General features: G+C 39.9%; 1 protein-coding gene across 10 annotated transcripts; it reads left to right on the top strand.

Moving 5' to 3' along the window:
* Positions 1–3,030: 3,030 nt before the first annotated feature.
* On the top strand, positions 3,031–24,648 carry LOC309706391 (alpha-1,3-galactosyltransferase 2-like). Of its 10 annotated transcripts, none has more exons than XM_082532891.1 (7): positions 3,031–3,862; positions 4,029–4,124; positions 14,580–14,645; positions 14,762–14,851; positions 16,123–16,207; positions 22,781–22,918; positions 23,062–24,648. In XM_082532891.1, exons 5-7 carry the CDS (start codon positions 16,134–16,136, stop codon positions 23,744–23,746), a joined length of 897 nt encoding a protein of 298 aa, XP_082389017.1. In that variant the 5' UTR covers positions 3,031–3,862; positions 4,029–4,124; positions 14,580–14,645; positions 14,762–14,851; positions 16,123–16,133; the 3' UTR covers positions 23,747–24,648. The 10 variants fall into 10 exon arrangements, with proteins under 10 accessions (XP_082389017.1, XP_082389013.1, XP_082389009.1 ...); XM_082532887.1 differs by having other exon boundaries at positions 16,112–16,207; positions 23,062–24,646; XM_082532883.1 differs by having other exon boundaries at positions 14,580–14,628; positions 16,112–16,207; positions 23,062–24,645.
* The last annotated feature ends 190 nt before the right edge of the window (positions 24,649–24,838 follow it).

Below are 24,838 nucleotides of genomic sequence, written 5' to 3'. Positions count from 1 at the left end.
CATAGCCAGGGGAATGGCCCATATGCTATAAGAACAGCATTGGGTTGGGTCATAAGTGGGCCCATGGAAGATGGTAAAAGCAACTTGGACAGCGAGCACCCACCAACAGTTGTAAATAGGATATCTGTTTGTAAGCTGGAGGAAATGTTGAAAAGTCAATATAACTATGACTTTAATGAAAGGGTTACAGAGGAAAAGGGTTTGTCAAGGGAGGACCTTAAGTTCATGAAGATCATGGAAAAATCTGCAACAATGGAAGATGGACACTACTGTTTGAAGTTACCTTTTAAAAAGGATAACATAAAGATGCCAAACAATTTCTCCATAGTTAAACAAAGATTCCAAAGTCTACAACGAAAACTTCTCAACAATGAACAGTTGCATAAAGAATATAAAAACTTTATGGACGAGATGATAAGAGACGCACGTAATAGGCGTCAGGTGTGTCATTGAGAAGGCAAACAGTTTGTGACCGTTGCGCTGTTATGCTAAGTCGATACGGAATAAAGAACAAAAAGGACAAGATACATACTGCTGGAATTATTGGACTGTTAACTTAATTCATGCATACCAGTGACATCGCGTCACCCCCATTAACGACCACCTCAGTGGCTTCAAGCGTAGGCTTGGCCTCTATAGTCACTTCTAAAAGATATGTCAGTTTCAGATGAAGACATAAAAATCTGTGACACAGTAAAACAATCTGACTTGTTCTCAGCTTGTCACACTGGGCCCCTGAGAACTGCTTATTCAAGAGTCCAGTGCTTTAAAGATGTGTTCAAGTATGTTGAACCCAGAAAAGTGTTTTTGGGCAGGGACGAGAACAGGATGGCGAGATTTGCCTATTGTGTTCCTCTGCTAAATATTTTGAAGGGTATGTTGGAATCAAGTTTTTGGCAAGGTCTCATATCAGTGAATCTTAATAATGTTTCAAGACCAGATGTTCTCAGGGACTGTTGTGATGGTAACGTGTTTGTGTCAAACAAATTTTTTCAGGAAAATCCACATTGCCTCAAGCTGGTTCTATACCAGGATGGATTTGAAGTAGTGAACCCACTTGGTTCTGCCAAAAAGAAGCACAAGGTTTTGGCTGTGTACTTCTCTCTACTCAACATCCCACTAACACCCTTCATCATTGTTTGCGGTAAGCTGAAAGAGCAAAATTCAACTTTTTTTTTTTCTGTTGTAACTGTTCTTGTACTCTTGGCTTGTTTAGTTTCATGTTCTGTTGCTTCCTCACTAATACACTGGATAACACAACCATATAAGTTCAACTAGTAACATAACTCATCCTATGATCCATGTAACAAGTATCTCTGTATTTCTATATATGACTGACATTAAAGCTCTTGTTATTAAAGTTTTTAATTTGTTGTTGTTGTTGTTTTAATTCTCAGGTTCCTCCTGCTTCGCTGCTGAGACATTCATGTTGAGCATTGACAAGAAGACTGTCAACGACCGCATCACAACCTTCACCTCTGCTATCTGCCTAATGTTTGGCAGTTACTACTGCTTTAACATACACTACCCTGTAGAACTGCGATCAACACTGGAGTTCCTTCAACGGTAAAATTTATTTTATTATGGATTTATTTTTGTGCTTTTCAAACTTGGCCATTTGATATCCCACCTCAGGTTGTTAATTTCCTCAATCTCTCTCGCCCTTTTTTCATGAAGGTGTTTCTTTTCTATAAATTCTGAGAGAGGCACCAAGGTTGAATCCAAGAAGAAAAAAGTGTTCTCAGTCAATCCCAGAGTCCTCACTCTCATCTCGGACATTGCTGACCATGAGTGGATCTAGTCCTAACCCTCTTGTTTGAGACAAAGTGATAAAGGTATACTATGTTACATACTCTACAGATGTTCTGTTTTTGAAACAATTGTTACATTTCTGATTGTGAGTGGGAAGTTTAACAATGTGAAGTTTTACTAGACACAATTTGTAAAAGTACATGGTCTACTTTTGATTCACTGTTTTATATCTGAAAAATGTATCTGGTAAAAATGTGGTAAACCTGCGATTTTGTTTCTTGGATTTTAATTTTCCCAGTTTTAAAGATATTTGTATTCCAATAGTGTAAAAGTATGCTGCATGTACATTGCTGGCATTTTGTAGTTATCCAAAAATTTGCAGTTGAAGTTCTCAAAACAAGTGTAAAGTTTTTGTTTGTTACCTGATGCAGTTTTAAGATGTACATTTTCAGGTTTACTGCTCAGTTCTGTGTGCAAAATATGTGGGTGTAAACTTGTTCCTGTAATTTCTTCAATTCAGATTTTCTTTCAATTATAGAAAAAATGTTTAATTCTCTATATTTGTATTTGGATAATTTGAAAAGTCAAGATTCTACGTGTACTGACATTTATGTAGTGAGAACAGCACCAAAACACTTAAAGGTGTCTGAATTGTCTGCTAAAGGTAATGTGAAGTATAATGTGTGCTCAACTTACAGCACTGGTTTTGCACAGTTTGAACAGAACTTGTAAGAATTCTGTGATTCCTCACTGTTACTGTCATGGAGATAACTAGTAACTATTTGTGATTTGTTGAGTACAAATGTAAATGTTTGATGTTCAAAACATCAAAGATGTTAAATAAAATACTTTTTTGGAAATTTAAGGTGGACATTTTTGTGTTACATTTAGTAATTTGAATAAAATCATGGTTTGTGTATTAAGCTTACAGAGTAGAACACTTAAGAGCACTCTAGTCTAAAAACGGTTACAGAATAAAATTGTATTTTATTATTTTTTGATAGTTAATTTTACAGGGAAAAAATGTTGTTTTCTGTCACAAACTTTATTTTATATGTTATTTTCATGTTAATTCTAGAGAAAAACATTATTTTTTCTTCAAGTTAAAACATTTTCTTCTACGGTAAAATATTGACCCTAGCACTGTTTTTAACCGTAAAATCAACAATAACAATACCTTGTTACCGTTAAAGAAGAAAATGTTTCACCCGTAATTTTACGGTAGATTTCTGGCAACCACAGCTGCCAGCGTTTCACCGTAAAATCTACAGGTTTTTTTTTTTTTGTTCTTTTACAGTGTAAGGTCAGAAAGATTAAGTTTCCTTGGTGAATAGTTTGTTTTTGTAATGGACTAAAACATTTGTTTCCACTTCTATGTTGAAAACATGCCCCCACAGTGGAATATGTGTGTGGGGGGTTATGGATTTATCTAGAAATTGGTCACTGGGAACTTATTAAATGAGAAATTCTGTAAATAAATGTGCTCGTTATTCTGTGAATTATGCAATAAGCATCCCTTGGACTTCAAGGGGCCACCGTTGTCTTTATGTTACTTTAGTTAGACTATTGTAATGTAGAGTAGTGAGCGGCGTGATGTTATGATCAAGGTTAAAAGTGTGAATGTGACTCACTGTGTGTGTGTGTGTGTGTGTGTGAGAGAGAGAGTAAGACAGAGAAGGTGATATGCTGTTTTTGCTCTGTACAGCATGAAAACATGTGGGTCCACCTGTCTGTCAAGCAGATTTCTATCTATGGTAAAAAATAAATAAATAAAATTTGTAGAACGGTTCTCATTTAGCACTTTTCTGCTCTATCTCAGCACTCAATGCCTTTACACTATGCTCATGATCATCCATTCACACCAACACCGCCCCTCTTCCCCTCTTTATAGCTAACATTCACACACACCAATGGATGCATCACAGAGTAACTTGCCGAAGACAGGTGTAACCGACCCAGAGTTTGATTAAATGTTCCTGCAAAACAAGGAAATGATGACTGGTGAAGTTTCTCTTTGCCTCGCTTCTGCCATATTGGAGAGGAGGACCTATGACCTCGCTATTGTGTCTCACTGAACAATGCGCATGATTTACACAAGTGCATTTATTCTGTGAGTAATCTACTGAAAATGTGTTTGTGATCAGTATGTGGACCATTGTTTTAAGTTTTAGTTTAAGCTTCATCTCCAGATCTTGGAGATAATACAGCATGATCTAAAACGACGGCTCATCTTTGCGGTATTCTTAATTTAGGGCTTTTTTCTTCATGAACTACAGACACGGAAACACAAAGGCATTTTATGGCACTCCTGTCACTTGTTGTAACCCGTTAGTGAGACAGACTGCGATTTCCTGCCATCTCTAAAACTACAGGTAATCACTGTTCTCCAATCTTTATTTGAATATTGGTTCATTTGTTTCAGAATTGCAATATAATAACATAAATCCCTGAATGTTTATGGCGGCTGTTACTTTATTTGACCTGTCAGAGAGGATGAGATCTGTGAGCTAGAGAGAAAACCCAACGCGCAAAGACAAGCAAGAAAACCGAAAAATGTAATTTAATATCGTGAGAAAATTGTTTTTCACGCTAGGTTGCCCTCTGAATAACACCTTTTACGTCTTTAATGTTGCTAATAGCGGTAAGATCGTGTTGTAACCTACATCACCTTCTGTTGAATTAAAGATAACAGGTAACATGAGCCACACAGCAGTGCGTAATGGCTGCGCGCAGTGGCTCGTCTTTAGTTGTTCGCACTTCTATGATAAAGGAAATGATTGAGTGTCACAGGCGACACTGAATATTCCGAGGAGGTATTTTTGCCCAAAAGCAGACAGAAGACGAAAGGCGTGATTACATCAACTAATGGGCCACGTGGGGACACAACTGTGGATATTTGTACAAGATGGAAGAAAATAAAACTGAGCCAAGGAACCTAGTACAGGTGTGTCAAAATATTTATGATTCTGAAGAAACGAAATGTGTGAGCATTTCTCTCTTCGTGCATCTACAGAGAGCTTTAAAAGCATGGATGTTTGTTTCCACCACGGAAGAAGTTGCCATCCTTAGTTCAAAATTTCGTTTTAGCTAAAACAAAGCAAGACCGCTTTATTTATATAGTTTATATTTTTAAATATCGGGAGATTCGCAGAAGACTTCACGGCCGTTTTAACGCTTAAGCTTTCTATTGGAGCGAATAGTGTAAAGGAAAGCGGATATATACGTTGCTTTTGCTTTAAACTGAGCCCCGTCCTGAGCCAATTTTATCTGTGAGCACGGAGGCTCTTCTGTGAGCCACAACGCGACAACGAATCTTCCTCCTGAAGTGGTAGCCTGTTTGGTTTTTAAAATTTTCCTTAAGGGGGTCGGCGACTCACAGGTAGGTTATTTTTTTCATCTCGGTTCCTTATAGGAAGTTTTTCCTCTTCTTCTTTACTTAAACTGAAGATAAATATAGGGTTTTTAGGTCGTTTTAGGTCTCTTCATTTCCCAGTTGGACGTAATATTGCCTCTTCTTGCACGTTCGCCAGAGTAAATGCCGACATCAGAATGAGTTCAAAATACGTTTTGGTTTGTTTAATGAAAAATGTAAAAATAGAAATCCTGCAATGACATTACAGACCTTGCTTGCTTTTTTGTTTTATATTATTTATGAGAGAAAACAACACGTTCAAAGGAATCTTTAAAGAATGCGTAACATCTCACCGGCCGCAGCACAAGAACTGAACAAACTACATGAATCAACTCCATTGGACTGCTAAACCTACAGACTGGGCCACCTTTACAGGCTGCACAAGAAATTTGGGATAAACAAGCTACTTTAGAGCACGATCATGAAACGCTATGCACTACTACTAATTGCAACCCCAATACACTTCTACAGAAATGTAGCCACGATGCCAAAAAGACAAACCAAGGCAATTTGTATACAACAAAAGTATGATTTTGCATTTTATTATACATATTTATTTATTTTAAGTGGTACAATACATTACCAGCACCCTAAAAATCCATTGTCCAGAAGCAGTTGTGATAATATTAAAATACAGAAAAAAAATTAAAAGTAATGTAAAATTAAACATCATGGCTCTCGTCACTAAGTATTTAAGTCAATACCTTATATAATATCAAAATATGCAATTGAAAATGTATTTTTACATATTTTCTAAGTGATTAAAATGGTGTCCAGAGTTTTTGTCAACACCATCAGATTTTTTTAAAAGTACAAAAGAATCAGGAATTATTATGGGTAGCTTACACTCTGAGGACCCCTTTACCACTTCCTGTTTGATACACATGCCATGAGGTCACTGCTGTGATAATTTTATTTTTTTTTAATTTCATTTATTGCACACCTTTCTGATAAAACTCTGTGTCACAACCATAGTGTGTCAACACCAAAGTCGATGTAATCCAAGATTTTATTTTTGATTTTATTTTTTTTGTAAAAAGAGCTTAATTTAGGTAGATTGTAGAGGCCATAAGCAACTGATGAAAAACAAGATGGCTTCTGTCAGAAAAACATGTGTTATGAGAGAAAGTATTTTGTCAACACACCATCAGGATTTTTGTCTGATGGTATTGACCCTTTTTCTAATGGTGTTGACAAATGCCATAAAAGTGTGCTATTTACCATTATATTAAGTTATTTTTTACTAATATTTCAGATATATTACTTCCTGTGTATTTTACTGATATTTCTGCTTTACAGATGTGTCAAACAGGCACGTGCAGGGGGGGGGGGCTAGAGGGGCTTGAGCACCCGCCCCTTTCCTGATGGGTGTCCAAAGTGCCCTTTTGTTGAGGCAACTTTTAAAAAAAAAAAAATTATTTTTTAATGTGTGTGTGCGTGCGGAGTCCTGTCTGTGCCCCTCAACAATAATATTTAACTATTAATCACAGTTTTGCTAAATAAAAGGATCTGGCTTGCATCAGTCACATGATCACATTTAACCAATGATCGCCCTTGACGGCAGAACGCGCTGGTTACGAGCCGGGAACGAGCTCACAAAGAGCACGCGCATTTTTAGCGGTCCGGAGCTGTAGGAGAAACACAAGTTTACTCAAGCAGAGTGAAGCTGACCCCCCCACCCACTTGAAACGTAAAGGCAAATAGGCGGAGCGGTTAGTGCTACGTTTGTGCAGATTTGTGCAGGTAAAATTAGCGTTTGTGCTGCTACGGTTTCCGAGATATTAAACTTTATTTTATAGGTCATTCAAAGGTCACCATCCCCCCAGACTGCTCCAAAACGGGCCAAAATGGTCTACTTTTTTAGTGCTACGTTTGTGCTGGTTTGTGCAGGTAAAATTAGCGTTTGTGCTGCTACAGTATCTGAGATATTAAAAGTTATATTTTTTGCTGATGACATCACCATCCCCCCAGACTGCTCCAAAACAAACCAAAATGGTCTACTTTTTTAGTGCTACGTTTGTGCAGATTTGTGCAGGTAAAATTAGCGTTTGTGCTGCTACGGTTTCCGAGATATTAAACTTTATTTTATAGGTCATTCAAAGGTCACCATCCCCCCAGACTGCTCCAAAACGGGCCAAAATGGTCTACTTTTTTAGTGCTACGTTTGTGCTGGTTTGTGCAGGTAAAATCAGCGTTTGTGCTGCTACGGTTTCCGAGATATTAAACTTTATTTTATAGGTCATTCAAAGGTCACCATCCCCCCAGACTGCTCCAAAACGGGCCAAAATGGTCTACTTTTTTAGTGCTACGTTTGTGCTGGTTTGTGCAGGTAAAATTAGCGTTTGTGCTGCTACAGTATCTGAGATATTAAAAGTTATATTTTTTGCTGATGACATCACCATCCCCCCAGACTGCTCCAAAACAAACCAAAATGGTCTACTTTTTTAGTGCTACGTTTGTGCTGGTTTGTGCAGGTAAAATTAGCGTTTGTGCTGCTTCTGTTTTAAAGATATTAATGAAAATGTAAAGGTCAACCAGCCCCCCCACATTACCCAAATCCAACAAAAGTGGTATCAAACGTTTGTGCTACGTTTGTGCTGGTTTGTGCTGCAAAGATTTTCGTTTGTGCTGCTATCATTTTAAAGATATTAATAACAATTTCTAGAGGTCATCAGAGGTCAACCAGCCCCCCCACATTAATTAAATCAAACAAAATGGGTGTCAATCAACTGTGCTACGTTTGTGCTGGTTTGTGCTGCTAAAATTTTCGTTTGTGCTGCTTCTGTTTTAAAGATATTAATGAAAATGTAAAGGTCAAAAGGTCAACCAGCCCCCCCACATTACCCAAATCCAACAAAAGTGGTATCAAACGTTTGTGCTACGTTTGTGCTGGTTTGTGCTGCAGAAATTTTTGTTTGTGCCGTTATTATTTTAAAGATATTAACAAAAATTTCTAGAGGTCAACCAGCCCCCCCATATTAATGGAATCAAACAAAATGGATGTCAAACGTTTGTGCTGGTTTGTGCTGCAAAAATGTTTGTTTGTGCTGCTAACATTTTAAAATGTTTAATAAAATAACGTCTTGATGCGTGCTTAATCATCCAGGTAAGTAAATCCCAAAAGGTTGATTCTGTTCATCTGGACATTTTCAGTTGGAGAAACGTTTCGTCACTCATCCAAGTGACTTCTTCAGTCTCAGCTGACTGCAGGTTTCCCCAACCTTATAAACACCCGTGAGTGAAGTTGCCCCCCCTACCTTCTTCAAATCGAACAAAATTGATGTCAAACATTTGTCCTGCAAATTATTTTGTTTGTGCAGGTTATGTTTCCCTAATTTTATAAACAGTACATGTACAGTGAGAGAGAGATGTTACATCTGTCTTCACTTGCATCCCAGTCATAGAAGCGTTGGAGGTCGTTCATAAGAGATTACAGGATCATCCCAACCTCAGCAACAGGACCACTCTCAGCACTGATCAGTTGTGTTTGCTTTTGGAACTGTCTTAATTCCACCTATTTTGCATAAGGGTCAGTACAGGCAGAAATCTAGGTGTGCCATGGGTTCCCACAGGCCCCTGGTCAAAGTCACCAAACCAGTTCGTAAGCAGGTACAGGTGTGGCCAGAAGGGTCCTCAGAGGCACTGCTTTTCCACCACAGGCCGCCACACACGACAACACCACAGACTTTCAGGAATATACAGAAACTGTCACTGCCTACATCCCAAAATGCATCGATGATGTCACAGAGACCAGGACTATCACTGTCTGGGCCAATCAGAAACCATGGCTCACAGGTCAGGTTTAAATGCTCCTAAAGTTGAAAAATGCAAGCCTTCAGAGCCGGGAATTAGGTGAGTCTAAGAACAGCAAGGGCAAACCTGTCACGTGGCATCAGCTACAGCAAAGCTTCAGCGACAGCAGAGATACTTGGAGGCAGTGGCAAGGAATACAAACCATCACAGACTACAAGCCCACTCTACAGACCGTGGTGACACAATCCCCAGACAGTGTGTGGAGATCCCTCCACCATCATTACTGAACCCAAGAAGTCATCTATCTCCTGCTTTAAGGACTACCGTCCTGTCAAACTCACCTCCATCATTATTAAGTTAAGTGCTTTGAACGGTTAGTCATGCATCAAATCAAATTATTGCTTTCCCCCAACCTGGATCCATTTCAGTTCGCATACCGGTCAAAACGCTCAACCGATGATGGAATTTCAACTGCCCCTCACTCAGCCCTCACACATCTGAACACTAGAGACTCATATGTCAGAGTGCTGTTCATAGACTTCAGTTCAGCATTCAACACCATCATTCCCCAGCAACTCATTCACAAACTGGATCTGCTGGGGATCAGCACCTTGCTGTATAACGGGCTGCTAGATTTCTTGACAGGAAGACAGCAGACAGTACGGGTCAACAGCAACACCTCCAGCCCAAGAACACGGAATACGGGGGCTACCCAAGGATGTGTGTTGAGCTCCCTTCTCTTCACTCTGCTGACCCACGACGAGATCTACTACAGGGGTGAAGTTAACCATCTGCCAGAGTGGTACAGCAACAACAACCTGTCCCTGAATGTGGAGAAGACCAACAGTGACTCTACTTCCTCTGCAAACTGAGAAGCACAAGAGATTCAACCCCCATTATGAGCACCTTTTACAGAGGCACAGTTGAGAGTATCCTCACCAGCTGCATCACTGGTGTGGTATGACTCCTGCATTGGGTTCTGCAGGAAAAAATGACAACGGGTAGTGAGAGCAGCCGAGAGCATTGTGGGGACCTCTCTTGCCTCCCTCCCCAGGAGATCTACTGCACCTGCCTCATCTGGAAGGTCGTCTCCATTACAGGTGACTCCACTCATCCCTTCAACAGCGTCTTCAGTTTGCTGCCATCAGGAAGGATACTGAAGAGCCTCCGGGGCAGAACCAGCAGACTGAGAGACAGCTTCGTCCATCGGGCTGTCAGGATGCTGACCATCTCTGGATCGAGAAGGGGGGCCCAAGGGTACATCTTTCGCCATCCTACAATGCTGTGATTGTAGCCATTCCCCACTTTCTGTGAATGGTACTCATGGCCATTGATCAATAGGCTTTGATTAGTTGTCATTGATCAATGGTCATAAGAATTTGCATACTAACAATCATGGAATTAACCCCCCGGCACATTGTTCATTCAGTGGCGCTAGTTTCCTTCACTATGCAAATGTACTGTTTATATGGTTGGGGAAACCTACAGTCAGCTGAGACTGAAGAAGTCACTTGGATGAGTGACGAAACGTTTCTCCAACTGAAAATGTCCAGATGAACAGAATCAACCTTTTGGGATTTACTTACCTGGATGATTAAGCACGCATCAAGACGTTATTTTATTAAACATTTTAAAATGTTAGCAGCACAAACAAACATTTTTGCAGCACAAACCAGCACAAACGTTTGACATCCATTTTGTTTGATTCCATTAATATGGGGGGGCTGGTTGACCTCTAGAAATTTTTGTTAATATCTTTAAAATAATAACGGCACAAACAAAAATTTCTGCAGCACAAACCAGCACAAACGTAGCACAAACGTTTGATACCACTTTTGTTGGATTTGGGTAATGTGGGGGGGCTGGTTGACCTTTTGACCTTTACATTTTCATTAATATCTTTAAAACAGAAGCAGCACAAACGAAAATTTTAGCAGCACAAACCAGCACAAACGTAGCACAGTTGATTGACACCCATTTTGTTTGATTTAATTAATGTGGGGGGGCTGGTTGACCTCTGATGACCTCTAGAAATTGTTATTAATATCTTTAAAATGATAGCAGCACAAACGAAAATCTTTGCAGCACAAACCAGCACAAACGTAGCACAAACGTTTGATACCACTTTTGTTGGATTTGGGTAATGTGGGGGGGCTGGTTGACCTTTACATTTTCATTAATATCTTTAAAACAGAAGCAGCACAAACGCTAATTTTACCTGCACAAACCAGCACAAACGTAGCACTAAAAAAGTAGACCATTTTGGCCCGTTTTGGAGCAGTCTGGGGGGATGGTGACCTTTGAATGACCTATAAAATAAAGTTTAATATCTCGGAAACCGTAGCAGCACAAACGCTAATTTTACCTGCACAAATCTGCACAAACGTAGCACTAACCGCTCCGCCTATTTGCCTTTACGTTTCAAGTGGGTGGGGGGTCAGCTTCACTCTGCTGTAGGAGCAACACAAGTTAACTCAGAGACACAGGCTGATGTAATAATAATGTGTATGTGTTAGTGCCCATAGGGAAATAGTTCCTCTGCATTTAACCCATTCACCCAGTGAAGCAGTGGGCAGCCACCAATGCAGCGCCCGGGGAGCAGTGTGTAGGGACGGTACCTTGCTCAGGGGTACCTCAGGGTAGCCGTTCAATGGAGTTGAACCCCCGACCTTCCGATCATGGGGCCACCACTCTACCTACTGAGCTATCCTGATCGCAAGAAAGAAAAATCCCCAACTCATCTCTGCTGCTTTGTTACTACTTTACAGGAAACGAATGCATCAGTGACAAAACCTGTATTACTGGGTTTGTCGCATCAGTCCGTGTCTCTGAGTTAACTTGTGTTTCTCCTACAGCTCCGGACCGCAACAAATGCGCGTGCTCTTTGTGAGCTCGTTCCCGGCTCGTAACCAGCGCATTCTGCCGTCAAGGGCGATCATTGGTTAATAGTGATCATGTGACTGATGCAAGCCAGATCCTTTTATTTAGCAAAACTGTGATTAATAGTTAAATATTATTGTTGAGGGGCACAGACAGAACTCCGCACGCACACACATAAAAAAATAAATAATTTTTTTTTAAAAAGTTGCCTCAACAAAAGGGCACTTTGGGCACCCATCAGGAAAGGGGCGGGTGCTCAAGCCCCTCTAGTCCCCCCCTCTGCACGTGCCTGAGTAGGTGTACAGCGCACACTGTAGTGTGTAGCACACAGGAGTATTAGCTTATTACGTACACGTTGGTAAGTTGTCTTGTTGCAACTGACGAACTGAAACAAATGAGCGTGCTGTGTGTGCAACAGCGCGACAAACATTACCTGTCCTTTTATTAACTGCACAAGTAGTGCTGGTCATAGCTGCTGGCTACCTGTGTAAGGCTGTCATGGGTTTGTAGCTCTGTCACCGTTTTAGGGAACATATTTAGTTTTAAAGTAAGTTTCCGGGCTTTTCCTGCCTTTCTGGGGGGATTATATTTCACTAAAAACGATCTAATATGCATGTCCACATAATAATTATTATAATTATAATATATTTAAAAACACAAGCTGTATTTTAAAGAACATACATTAAGAAGCAGATTATATTAGATTTATATTTTAAATAAGACAAAATTTGGATTTTACAGCAGTAAAATGATTGTATCTCTACAGTTTAAAAATGTAATAAGCTTTGCCCTGCACAGAGTGGATAGTGAAACAAATGGAATCATCATAAATACATTATTTCATATTTATTACTTCCCCCTCCTCATTGCTTTATTATTGTAGCTCTAGTAATAATAAAAAAAAAAAAAAAAGATACTGGATCAGCACTTTGATGCCCATAGTATATACAGTATTCTGAAGAAGGTCTAAAATGTCACTGTGTGTGCGCGCATGTGTGTGTTTTATGTAAATGGATTTTTTTTTTAAATTATTACTCATGATATAACATCGTCCAGACGTGCCTGGTAAGGACATGAGGAGGAAACAGTAGGAGCTGTATGAGGCTACTAAAGGCAGGGCTATAACATTTTTCTGTCATCATTTTATTACAGATTAAGTGCTGGAGTTGTTAGGTGTGGATAATTAGATTATAGTTTATTGCAATAGCAAGTTGTGCCTTGTTCTCAGACAGCAAGTGGAGAGTGATATATGAAATGATGGGATGGAAGGAAGAAGAGAAGCAAAGAGTGATTCACAGGCAGAGCCTAATTTATTTCTCACAGTTTTTGTTGCCTTATGGTTCCAAGTGCTGTCACCAATCTTTGCATTTTGTTATTATCTCATGACACTTGTTTAATCAGCTACCATCTCTCCTATGGACTTTTTAATGTCTACAGTCTCAGATCAACACAGCCCTGCCCTTCCCATATTAGATTCTTGATGAATGTGTGTTGTTGTTATTCAGCCTGGTTCAATGTGCCCCTTTTTAACTTTGAGCACCCGCCCCTTTAAACCTCTCTGCACGGCCCTGGTGTCAAATATTATCAAATTTGTCTTATCTTGAATCTCATTGTTTATGTGTACATCATTAATCCTGTAGGAAAATGCTTAGTCTTCTGCATTTAACCCATTCACTCAGTGATGCAGTGGGCAGCTACAAATCCAGGATAGCCGCTGTTCGTTGGATTTGTACGCCCAACCTTCTGATCATGTGGCATCTACTGAGCTAGCTGTACCCCGAGAGCTGTTCTTTAAGTGATGATGTATGAATCCTGCTTCCGGGCCTAAACTACTCTGTGTTTATTAAGCCTGTTGTGCTGTTAAAATGTTTTAATGCTTTTTATCTTGTTCTATTACATCTGAACAAGCCCCTAAAAACAGTCAGTGATCACTGTCAGCCTAGCCATCGGGAACCATCACGTTAACTTTTATCAAGTGGAAAAAAGTTAGCATTCATCCTCCAGCTTCACTGTGTTTATATTCTGCTAACATAGCTGTGTCGCTAGCAATCATGTAGCACATCACTATATAGAGAGAAAAAATTAGCAGCCAGCCCGAGTTGAAGAAAGAGTTTCTCATAAAGGAAAGGCAAAGATGGAGAAATAGAGTGAAAAAGAGAAAAATAAAGAACATCAGTGATTCTGAAAGAAAGAGGAAAAAAGGCAGCAGAGAAGTTTTTGGAAGAAAGCACAGAGAGACAAAAGGAGAGAAAGTACAGCAGGGTCTAAACACACAACCAGAGTACTTTAGGAATCAAGGAGTAGTAGGCGGCTTCTTGCTGGTAAACTATTAAGATGTAGAACTTGACATGTGCAAAAACAGAATTGTTATGATGTGTCTTGTGATATTACAAAGGTTGCTAAGGTTTAATGGTCATTTTGAAAGAAATAATATCTTGTTATAGTCACCACCCTCAGCACCTTGTCAACTCCGTAATATGGAGTTTTGGTTTATTTTTCTCTTTTGGAGAATCATATATTTTCCTCCCTTCATTTCCAATAAAAACACGTAATTTTCTCAATAAATGTGTAATTTGCATTCTGCTTAATATGATTGTTTCTTATAGAGATTAAATACAAGCTTCTGAAAATATGTATGTAAAATATGTAAAATGTTTTTTTGTTTTTTAAAAAAAAAGATTGGTTTCTGATGCTGTTCTACAGGTAACAGTTATAGCAAAGCTTAAGAATAATGTCAGAGTTGCCAATTCAGCCAAACCCATGCCTTTTTGTCTTTTCTCAGATTATTTCTCAGTGTTGTCTGGTGAAGTTGAAGCACTGTGAACTATGAGGTATTAAAAACACCCTGGTTAGTGTTTATGTCATCTTTGCCTGTTCAGTAACACTTCTTCTGCTCAGTTACTGAAATTAAAATTGAAATTCAGTCTCAGTATTTATGGTTAATTTTGAACCTTTCACCTGCAGATGCTTCCAGAAGATAAAGTGCACGCTGAAATGTTTGCTCTGGGTTCCGGCTGCACTCTGTGCTCTCTACTTCACACGTCCATCCATGCAGTGAGTATCTTTAAACAAAAAACACAAAAAAACCCTCAGCTGCCAGTTTAATTCGACATCCCTGAAATGGCATTCCTGCAACACAACCACATGGATCCAACAGGGATCGTTTTGGAGATGTAGATTTTGTTGTTTTTGAAATATGTGGCTGGCTTTTCTTGTGTCCACTCTGTTTGAATCACTGTTGTAAGGTAAATGACAGAGATATCATTATACATATTACCACTAAACATAATCCAAAATGTTCCTTTAAATAAAACAACCTTAATCATGTTTCTTTCTAAATATAGACTAGATTACATTAGTAAACAAGGTGCGTACTATCGGGTCGTTAAGTCTGACGTCACTAGCCGTGTCTGGGCCTAAACTCCGCTGCAGGTCCATATATCAAACGATCACTATGGCATTACTGAGAGTTGAAAAACTGTCTAAAGTCTTTTATCTTTAATAAAATGATCAGCGTTCTGCTCTACCAGGTGTAACAATTGAGTTTAACATCCAGGCATCCATGAAAACGGAATTTATGACATTTAGAAGTTAGCAGGAAGTTAGCTCGCTAGCTTCTATCTAAATACAATATAGCATGTCCTGACTGCGGGGTTTTGGAAACAAATTAAAACGTACAGCTCTGTTATCACTTCCAACATAAATGAAGACAAAAAACTAAACAGCAGTGACGTTTGTAGGGTTACTGAAGTTTGGCTAGCTGGTATATAATGATGTGCTACGTGACCGCTAGCGACACAACTATGTTAGCATAATATAAACAAGCTAACTTTTTTCCCACTCGATAAAAGTTAACGTGAGTGTTCTCGGTGGTCAGGAACAAATGTAATCGCATGACAGGATGCTGTAAAAGGACCAAACTTCAGCCAGGAGAACAACTGAGATAATCCATCCACAATACGAGGTTAGTCATTCATATACTGCTGCATGGGCTGGGCTGTAGTTACATCCCAGGGTTTTAAAAACTGATCTTAAATAAATGATTAGCGGTAATAAAAGCCGAGGGAGGTCAACAGTGATCACTGACTGTTTTAGGAGCTTTTTGAGATTAAATAGAAGAAAATACATAACATTAAACATGTTAACAACACAAAAGCCATATTAAACGCAGCTACTTTAGGCCCGGAAGTAGGATTCGTCACGTCATCACTTAACGACCGGATTGACAGTCTTTAACTCACCACAGAGTATTACATATTGTCATTGTGATGATGACATTTAAGAAAACAAACTATAAAATGCTTTTGATATCAGTATTTTGATAGGTTTCATACCCATGGAAAAGTGCTCACTGGAAAATGGAAAGCTGTCAACCTTGGACAACAGCGTTGATGTCAGCCTCGACTTTTGGTAAGACCATCAAGACTTTTCATTTTGGCAACCAAGGTGCTACCGTTTCTGGTCTCAAACACTGATAGGTTTGTAGCATAAACCTATTCGCTGGAACATTCAAGACAATTTACTACACAGCAAAAAGCAAGACACAAGTAGGCAAAGTTCTTTGTGTTACTCATGCATGAGGGAGACCTGCCTGGAGCCAAGTGTCGTTCCACCCACTTGACCTCCGTCAGACTCTCAGCCAGGTTCCCCATAGCACTCCTTTTATTTTGGTTACATGAATATGCATAGGTTCATTAACATATGATGTTTCATATAAGTGTACATGTGGACAAAGAATACCGTGTGTGTGTGTGTGTGTGCGTGCGCGCCCATAAAGACTTCCCTAACGACCATGGGCGACCGTGGCTCAGGAGGTTGGGAAGCGTATCTGTAACCGGAACGTCGCCGGTTCGATCCCTGGGCTCTCTATCCTGGTCGTTGTGTTCTTGGGAAAGACATTTTACCTTACTGCCTACTGGTGTTGGCCAGAGGGGCCGATGGCGCGATATGGCAGCCTCGCTTCTGTCAGTCTGCCCCAGGGCAGCTGTGGCTACAACTGTAGCTTGCCTCCACCAGTGTGTGAATGTGAGAATGAATGAATAATGGCATTGTAAAGCGCTTTGGGTGCCTTGAAAAGCGCTATATAAATCCAATCTATTATTATTATTATTATAAACCTGCTGGTCTGGAAGTCCAGCAGTTCATCAAAAAACCAGGCACTTAGACTAAAACATATATAGATACATTTATCCTACCATAAAACAATAAAAGAAGGTATGACCTCTCCCATGCTTCCAGGATGTGGGTGTTAATGCCAGAGTGCTCTGGCATTAACACCCACATCCTGGAAGCAAGCAATGCGGAAAAGAGAGAGAGAGAGAGAGAGCTGTGCATGAAGTGTGATTTTTATCCTGAAAAGTCAGCAAAAGTCAGAGGGAATTCATGACGATGTTTATGTGAAGCATAGTTTGGATCTTTTTTGCTGCTGGTTCGGTCAATATTGTTTGGAGAGAGATAAAACTAACAGCCATATGATCAGCGCAAAAAGGGCGTAAACACACAGCGCGGACCCGCGGATCAGAATCAGCAAGCTGTCGGCTTTCAGCCCCGACCGTCAGCTGAGAAAGGTGACATCTCACTGATTCTGATCCGCGGGTCCGCGCTGTGTGTTTACGTCTTTGTGCAGAAGCCATGTACCTGCTCTCATTTACTGTCTTAGCTGTTTGGTGGTTGTTGAAATTTTGTGATCTTTCACCTGAGATTGTGGCATTTCGGGCAAAATAAATTAATATTAAAAAATCGATTCAGGATTTTAATGAATCGATTTTACGTTATCCAAGCCAGAATCGATTTTAATCGATAAATCGATTATAAAAACCCACCCCTAGTGTGGTCACTTTGTCCTTTGCTCAGGCTTCTTGTATGTCCTCTGAGCTCTCACCTTCCTGCTCTAATAACTGGGACTCCTCCACCTCATCCCCTGACACCTACACATCTGATTCCCCCTATCCAATTTGAAGTAAAATCCTTTGTCTCACCTCTGCTTTTTTTTTTTTTTAAAGCCCTACTCTCCCCTACAAAGAATGCTGAATACAATTTATATTTTGAAATTACATTTCAGAAATTATACCAAATTAAGCATAAGAACATGTATTGAATAACTGCTCAATCATCCAGGTAGAGAAATCCCCAAAACTTGATCTTGTTCATCTGGACGTGGCGTTTTAATGACCATTGATCAATGGTATTGATTAATAGCCATGAGTACCATAAATGCTGGGGTACCGCAAACGCTGGTTTGAGTGAAACATCAATGTGGCCATTTATGTGAAAAGGAAAAGGTCGTCTCTGAATCAAGGTTACATCTTTCACCAGCTTACAGCTTGTTATTGCAGCTGTTCCCCAACTCTCTGTGAATGCTTCTCATGGCCATTGACCAAAGGTCATTAATCAATTGTCTTTGATTAGTGGTTGTTGATCAATGGGCATGATAATTTGCATATTATTGACTATAAAACTGACCTCACGGCTAGGGATGGGTACCGGTGTCCGGTGCCATGATGGCACCGGTTCTGACATAAACGGTAGTAACCAGACCGAAAAGCAGCGCACATTTCGGTGCTTTATTTCGGTGCTTTTTTTTCCTGAGCTGTGATACACTTCTAGCCAATCATTTTACGTTTCCGAGAATAGTAGGTGGGCCCAGGTACGTACGTTCTTTTAGAGCAGAGCTACAGATTAAAAATGTCCAAGGCAAAGCGGTCAAAAGTATGGCTGTACTTCACAGCAAAATATGCAAACTCAGCAGCCTGCAACAAGTGCTTTAAGCTGATACTGTGATACTGTCAAAGGAGGTAACACCTCGAATCCGATGAAACACCTGGCGACGCATAGCGTTTTTTTAAAAGCCCAGAAATGCGCCGTATTTGATAGCTTGCTGCGAGACCTCACACCGAGCACATCTACTGCGGGTGGGTTACCTGTTATGCAACATCATCCAAGAACCCGAAGAGTAGAGTCCTGGCCCCTAGCCCTGCCAGTGTAGCAGAAATGATGAGGATGATGATGGCAGCAGCAGCCGTTCTTCTCTGCGTGAGTAGCTTAATGTTGTTCGTGTGTAATTTACGTTGAGTAGGCTAACCACGTTATTACATTAATGCATGTAAGGTGAACTAGCAAACATCATCATAGCTACATGCGGCTGTCCTCTTGTTTGGCAGATACTCCCTTCACCCTGGCCAAAAAGGCTAAAATGACCAAAGAAAAAGTGGAAAACAGTTAAACATGAGAGGTTTAGGACAAAGTTTGTGTTTTTTCCATTGTTTAAGCACTGCTTCCAGCCAAGAGTGATACCATATATGCCCCATAGCTGCAGAAAAGGCTAACATTGTTATCTTTTTACAAAAAACAGCTGAACATGAGAGGTTTTTGGACAAAGTTTGTGTTCTCCATTCTTTAAGCACCGGTTTGAGCACCGTTTGAGCACCGGCACCGTTTCAAAAGTACCGATTTGGCACCGGTATCGGATAAAACCTAAACGATACCCATCCCTACTCATGGCCCATTGTTCACCAGTGGTGCTAGTTTCAATCATTATGTAAATATACTCTTTATAAGGTTGGGGAAACCTGAAGTGACCCTGCAGCTGAGACTAAAGTCACTTGGATGAGTGACAAAATGTTTCTCCCACTGAAAAAGCTGCATCCAGATGAACATTAGGGGTGCAACGATACACAAAATTCACGGTTCGGTTCGGTTTGATACTTTGGTGTCACGGTTCGATATTTTTTCGATACAAAAAAATGTTCATGCCTTTTTAATTTGTCATTTATTAAAATTATAAATATATATTTTAACTCAAAAATACAGTTTTTAAATTTAACCCTAACCCTTGTGCGTGTTTTTTATTTTGACAGCGAATGCGCACCTGCGGACCACTTATGTGCAGCCCTGGTTATTTAGCTCGTCATATCGCAGCCACAGAAATTCTTTTGTCCATGAAACCATAAAGCTGCACTTTCTTTTTGCCTTATAGTCTGATTTGTCATAACTTCTCCGTTTTGTGGTAAGCTTTTCTTTGGCTGTCACTTCTTCACCCTGACCTGTCTTATTTGGCTCAGCAGAACTGAAATGCTTTTACACACTCACTCACATAAGCTCAGCGATTCTCTGCGCGATCAACCTCTCACATGTTTAAGCTTGCTGCGGGAGATTTCACTTGTCATGTTTGCATAGTAAGCTAACGATTAATAAGACGATGTCAGAGGAATTGGTGCACAAATTATCATCACTCACAGATCAGTGCTGTCGCTCTCTATACACAGTTCGCACGATTGCAAAGTGAAAGCAAAAAAACAAGCGCAAATTCAAACGCGACTTCAATATGTCACATATTGACAGTGGCTCACCGATGCCAATGACATAATTACCCAGCTACATTTCTGAAAGAATGCAAAAGCATTGACATATATTTTTCCTACAATAGCCCGACGTTCAGGGAAGAGATAGATTTTGGTAGCCCGACTGAAAAAATCGCTAGGACGTCGGGCTAGCGATATTGCAAGCCCTGTATCTGATTGAGGAATCACTCATCTTTGGAAAAGAGAGTTTATTACAGAGAAATGGCTCTTTCCAAAATAAAAGCTATACTATCCGCTTCTTCTGGGCTATATTCTCAGCAGCATAAGGAGAATCATGTGCTAACAGCTGTCTAAATGACTCGGCTAAAGTTAGTAGCATGCTTGTTGTTTTGGTCTTTGCACTAGGATGATGTCTGCGTAAATGTGCAGTCATATTCGTTGTGTTCCCACTAGTGCTTTCAGGTTAATCTCGTTGAAATGACCTTAACGCCACAACACGGCAAATCTCCGTTAACGAGCTACCGCCGATCGCTCCGTGCATGGGGCTAGACGGCCAACACGTTAACGAGCTAACTGCGCTAGCACACTAGTTCACACCAATGTAATTGAGCATTGCATGGCACATCCAACATACTGTTTTACTTTAGTCCATGACTCGCTTACCTTCAGGGTCATACGTCACATGAAAACCAAAATAATTCCAAACGCCAGATCTGAATGAGGGTGGGGGAGGTGCCCTGCGCTCTTCCTTCTGACTATGCTGTCTGTGTTGAGCGCTCAGTGGATCTGTGTTCGACTACTCCGCCTAGGCTGCACTGTCCAGCGCAGATCCACTGAGCGCTCAACACAGACAGCATCGTCAGAAGGAAAATTGATAAAATAAATTACAAATGTTGTATTGTTCGATACATATGCGTACCGAACCGAAAGCACTGTATCGAACGGTTCAATATCGATACGAATATCGTTGCACCCCTAATGAACATAATCAAATTTTTGGGAATCAAACAAATTTTTGGGAATCGCACTTAAGCTTCCTTATTGCCATAAAATATGGAAGCCGTAATGGATGTAAAGTTGGCATCACTAGAAAGCCCAGGACGTCCTCTTGGCACTATAGGACTCATATAGTCAAGTCAAGTCAAGTTGGCTTTATTGTCACTTCAACCATATACAGTTAGTACACAGTGAAGCGACACAACGTTCCTCCAGAACCAAGGTGCTACATTCAACATAAATTTACAACATAAATTATATTTGCCATCATTTAGATGGCATAAATTTTGCTTGACGTAGAAGTCTTAGACTCATGTCCCTCACAAAAGCCAAGAATTAATTGGTGGCATGGATGGCGTGGACTGCCATTGTGATGGCAATTTGGGGATTTTAAGAATGTTTTGAACTGAACTGATTTTCCAGGGTGGAATAATTGTATAGCACACATCTTTAATGACTTAAAAAAAGACTTGGATGAACTAGTTTGAAATTACTTGGATTTTCTCTAATCTACACTAGTAAAAGGTATGCATACACCCCCACTAACACTGGGTTAAATGTCCCGTAGCAAACTGCACCTCACTAAGACACTTTTGATTCCCATTAGCAGACTTCTGGTATAATTCTGGTTGGATATTTGAGCATTCTTCTTGGCAGAATTGGTAATTTTATTTAAATTAGTTATTTTCCTGACACAAATCTGGCTGTTAAGCATAGTACACAAATTTAATATGTTTGAGGTTGGGGCTTTGGGAAGTACATTGCAAACAGTTTAATGTTAACCTGCTTTATCTATTCCAAAATCAACACCTATTATGTCCAAATGTCACTGTACAGTTGTTGATTTAATTTCAGTAGTCCTCCTTCTTTGTGACTCCATCTAATTTGTACAATACCCAAATACCACTAGCAGCAAAATGGCCCCAAAGCATGATGCTACCACTACTATGCTTGACAGGAAATTTGAGCTGAGCTTGATGGTGGCAATTTTAGTATTCTCCTCTCAGTCCATGATGATATAAAACTCAATTCACTGTAAACGGTGCCGTTGATGTTCCAGCAGTTTCCAGTTCAGCCATGCTTGAGCCCAAAAGAACATTATGACCAGTTTCCACTCATCTGAGGATGATTTGGTTTTCTTACAGAACTAGTGACACATCTGTGGTGGTGCGTGGTTTGTGGCGCGGCTGTGGGGGGAGGCGGACACACCTGAGCTCGATCAGCTCATCACCCTCCCCTATTAAACGTGCCGGGACCTGAGGAGTTGTTGTTGTTGGACGTGTTATGTGGCTGGCAGCTGAAAAGCTGCAGCTGAGAGTTGTAAGAGACGACAACCGAAATATAGAAAAGGGTGAAGAGTGAAATATGTGTTCGGGTCCGTCCTTACTGCCATAACATCTAAATAATACTTATGTATAATTGTTTGAATTTTCAGTTTTGAAAATTTACAGTTCTCCTATCTGATCTTCACTGACTTCTTTTACCATCGTTCTGAGGACTGTTCAGTCATTTCTACACTGGCAAAGAGAAACTAATAGTTGTAGTTGATCATTATCACAAACAAGGCATTAGTAGGCCTTACCACATCTCTATTTTTATTTATTTTTTTAAATAAACTGATAAAACCACCACACTTAAGTGGTAACTTAAGTGTAATATGTGTTTAACCGATTTCTTTCCACTTCAGGTCTCGAACTGACGTTCAAACATGCACAACTTGGAAAGCTCCTATTCTCTGGGAGGGGATGTTTGACCCTAAAGTTTACGACCAGAACCACAAGAAGGAAGGATCCTCTGTTGCTCTAACAGTGTTTGCTGTGGGAAGGTTTGTTTTCACATTAGTATGACTATTTAAAATACATCCTGGTCTTCTAATTGCCATTTAGTCTGTATATTTGTGCTCTATTCTTCTAACTGTTTGAGACTGTGAAATAAAGCATGAACTCTTTTTCTCCACTATCACCAAAGGTACTTGGACGAATACCTCGAGACCTTTCTGAACTCCTCAGAACATCACTTTATGGTGGGTTTGCCTGTGTCCTACTACGTATTTACCGACATGCCAGAGAAGGTCCTGCACATCCATCTCGGTCCTCAGCGAACCTTGAAAATGATCAAAGTGCAACGGCACTCAAGATGGCAGGACATTTCGATGATGCGAATGAAGGCAATATCAGATGTCATAGAGTCTGATATTCGCCACCACTCCACGCATGTCTTCTGCTTCGATGTAGATCAGGTGTTCACTGGGAGATTTGGCTCAGAGGCTCTGGGAGACTCTGTGGCTCTGCTCCACGCCTACTACTACCACCTTCCAAAGATTTTCTATACTTATGACCGAAACCCGAAATCCAAGGCTTACATGGAAAACGGGGATTTCTACTATCATGCTGCTGTCTTTGGAGGCTCATGGAAAAGCGTAAAATCTCTGGCTGAGGGCTGCTACCAAAACATCATGGAGGATAAACAAAATAATGTGGAGGCTTTGTGGCACGATGAAAGTCACCTAAACAAATACCTGTGGCTGCACAAACCTAGCAGGGTGCTTTCTCCAGAGTACTGCTGGGATACCCACATCGGTTACAGGAGTGACATTCAAGTCACTCGACTGCTATGGGCACCAAAACAATATGATAAACTGCGCACACCTTAGTATTTCTTGGAATTACACACAAAACCATGCAAATTCAGCAACTCTAATAGCATGAAAACTATATGAAAACACATTTTTCTCCATACTCACAAAATATGCAAAAGTTGGCAACCATTTCAAATAATGGTATGAAAACAATATGGCAAAGGAACATTTTCCTAGTTACTCATGCTTCCTTGAGTTCATTTACACTCAACTCCAAAATGCACAAGTTTGCTTACAAGACGTCAGATAAATGTCTATGCAAATGCCAGATTTGCTTTCTTATCAGTGATTGCAACATTGTCTTTGTTTAAAAAAACAGTGCTGATAAAAGGTCAAACGAGCAAAGCAAACCACATATAATATACAATTTTAGCTAGTCTTCATCCCATTTCTTCAGCTTCACTTTTTTTTTTTTTGTACTGATGTCATAATCACAGTATGTGGTAAAATACATTTCTGGTTTTCAAGTATTAAGCACGGGCGGCTGATCTGTTAAAAAATAAACCCTGTATTTGAATTTCATATAAAGTTATTTTGCATTCCAGCTCATTATTCTTCCTTGATGAAAACCTGGGTATAAGCCTGTGTTCTGAATATTACAGTCATAATTTTTAAACATCATTTATAACACAGGAACTTTGAACCAAAGGTTTAGGGTTTATTGTCAGTTCGTGCTGTTTTTACAAGTGTGCTATTACTTGGTGTCATGTTGAAAAATGACGGAACTGTTTTCTATATTTATATTGTTGGGGTATAACAAATGTTGGTGAGTACAGCTGCAAGTTATTTTGTACTGATATGAATAAAATTACATCTGTAGGGCACTACTGAATTCTCCGATGAAAACCTTTGTGGTAGATGTAAGGATGTTAAAGAGCTGTTTTGACAGTTTGAGACACGTTTAGAAGATGTCAAAATAAAATGTTTGTAGGACTTTTTTGAGGAGAAATATATTATGTACAAAAACTGCAATGTTGGGTCTAAGATGTTTTTCAAGTGAAGTAGCATGTGAGGAAAAGGTTTTTGTTGAAAACAAGAAATATTTCCACTGAAAAGCCACGTAATGTGGTTCACGGAAATTTCTGTTACTTGGCTTCAGGTTAAACT

The sequence above is a fragment of the Aulonocara stuartgranti genome (genome assembly GCF_965226115.1).
Source record: "Aulonocara stuartgranti genome assembly, chromosome: 5".
NCBI classification, from domain to species: domain Eukaryota; kingdom Metazoa; phylum Chordata; class Actinopteri; order Cichliformes; family Cichlidae; genus Aulonocara; species Aulonocara stuartgranti.
Note: the sequence above shows the minus strand (reverse complement) of the source record. Positions and strands in the feature narration are given on the sequence as shown.